Raw genomic sequence first — 1,906 nt, 5'->3', positions numbered from 1 at the left:
CAGCAGGAAGCCCGGCGGAGGAGCAGTTCTGCCAGAGAGTGGGCACCGCTTCAGGCAGGGTGGCTTCGGAGAGAGCTCGCCAGCAAGCAGCTGCTGCCTGAGAAGGGGACCCCTGGAGGCAGCTGGGTCCCGGGGCCCTGCCCTTCAGAGACGTGGGCCTCAGATCAAGGCCAGGCCGTGAAGGGGAGGGCCAGCCCCCGGAGTCTGGAGGCAGGCAGGCCATGGTTGCTGGAGAGAGATAGAATACAACCAGGAATTTGCCGTGGCCTGGTCCTAAAGAAATAGTGGTGTGTGATATGGAAGGGGGAGACAGTTTGCTAACAGCTGCTAACCTCTGCATATTGCATGGTAGCAGGAAAAGGGCACTTCCACCAACGGTGAAAGAGTGGCGCCTGAGATAATGGCAAAGCTGACGTCTCATTCAAGGCCTAATGACTTGCTTAATAAAACTTCAGATAGATTTGTGGGGAGATGGTCCATGTTTATTATGTACTTGTGTTTGTCTGGGCCAGGAAGAATAGATGGGGATGGTGGTATAAGTATTTTGCATAGGAAATAATTATTGGCTGTTCTGGTGTGCGGATTCCATGTGATTAAATTATTACTTTGATCGAGATGGTCCAGGCTAGGGCAATTTCAGAAGCTAAGCGGGGTCGGCCCTGGTTAGTCCTTGGATGGGAGCAGGGGTCATTTCGTAGAAAAAGAGGTGCAGGGGCTCATTAGCATAACTTATTTGCATATGCCACACCCCCGGACATCACCGGAAGTGTGTCAGAAGGCAATACCCCACCGCTCAGGCTCCACTGGACTGTTTTGGATGGCTAGCTACTTGGGGGGGGGGGAGAACGTGCAGATCTGTCCTCGCGGAGGAGGGAGAGCTTGTACCTGAATAAAACTTGGGTCTCAAAGGTGCCACTGGACTGTTTTGGACCGGGGGGCAGGCTCTGCAGCTTACCTGGCTGCTCCTTGCTCTGACTGAGGGCTGCTGGGAGCAGGGGGTGGGGCTTGTTGCATGTGCCCGGCCCCTGGGCTCTTTACTGCCGGAGCTCCGCTCCTGTGCGCTCCTGCAGGAAATGACCCCTGGATGGGAGACCACCAGGGAAGTCCAGGGTTTGCCACGCAGAGGCAGGCCACGGCAGACCACCTCTGCTCGTCTCTTGCCCAGACCTGGGTGGCCCCCAGGCCGGCCTGATCCCATCAGATCTGGAGAGCTGAGCAGGGTGGACCCTGGTGAGCCCTTGGATGGGGGACCACCGTGGAAGTCCAGGGTTTGCCGCACAGAGGGAGGCAGTGGCAAATGTCCTCTCTTCGTCTCTCACCTTGACATCTCCGTGACGGGCTGCCATAAGTCGGCGGCAACCTGGGGGCTCTTCCCACCCCCACCCCCTGGTCTCATACAATTCCTAGGAGGAGTCACCTGAAAAAGAGCTGCAGGTTCTGAAACCACCAAGTTTGCTTGACGTTGTATTGTCAAAGCCCTCCATCCACTGTGGTTAATGTTATAAAACAATGACTGCTTGGAAATGGGAAAACGTTTCCATAGAAAGATACAGCACTGTAACATTTTGCACCTCGAGCCTTGCTGGCAAGTGTAGAAGCAGATGCATTTTCACTTGATTGAAGCTGCCAAATTGAATTCCGGGGCGGGGGGGGGGGGCCCCCGGTGTTGAACCCCTTGCGATAAAAATGGCGCCTGGAGGGAGACCCCTGCGTCCCTGTGGCCGCTTCAGCCAAGTCTAGAAGGGACGGAGAAGCTCCCTGAGAGCAGCGGAAGAGGGGAAAGGAGCCCCCCCCACCTGACGCCGCCGCTGCCACCCTCCTGTGTCTCCAAGTCCTTCCCCTGATCTGCCAGTGGCGGGCATGGCCCACCCCAGACTGACAGCTCAGGCCCAGCCAGGGCGTTGGC

The 1,906-nt window shown here is 56.9% G+C and overlaps 1 protein-coding gene across 1 annotated transcript in view; it reads right to left on the bottom strand.

Moving 5' to 3' along the window:
• SNRPB (small nuclear ribonucleoprotein polypeptides B and B1) overlaps positions 1-1,346 on the bottom strand; it is a 7,352-nt gene extending 6,006 nt beyond the window's left edge. Inside the window, exon 1 of the mRNA XM_015408417.1 lies at positions 1,320-1,346. Coding sequence (XP_015263903.1) covers positions 1,320-1,346 — 27 coding nt within the window. The remainder of the gene's footprint in view (positions 1-1,319) is intronic.
• Between the last annotated feature and the right edge of the window lie 560 nt (positions 1,347-1,906).

Source organism: Gekko japonicus, unplaced genomic scaffold (assembly GCF_001447785.1).
Source record: "Gekko japonicus isolate JY-2015 unplaced genomic scaffold, Gekko_japonicus_V1.1 scaffold784, whole genome shotgun sequence".
Classification (NCBI taxonomy): Eukaryota; Metazoa; Chordata; class Lepidosauria; order Squamata; family Gekkonidae; genus Gekko; species Gekko japonicus.
The sequence above is the reverse complement of the archived record's forward strand: the minus strand, read 5'-3'. Positions and strand labels throughout refer to the sequence as shown.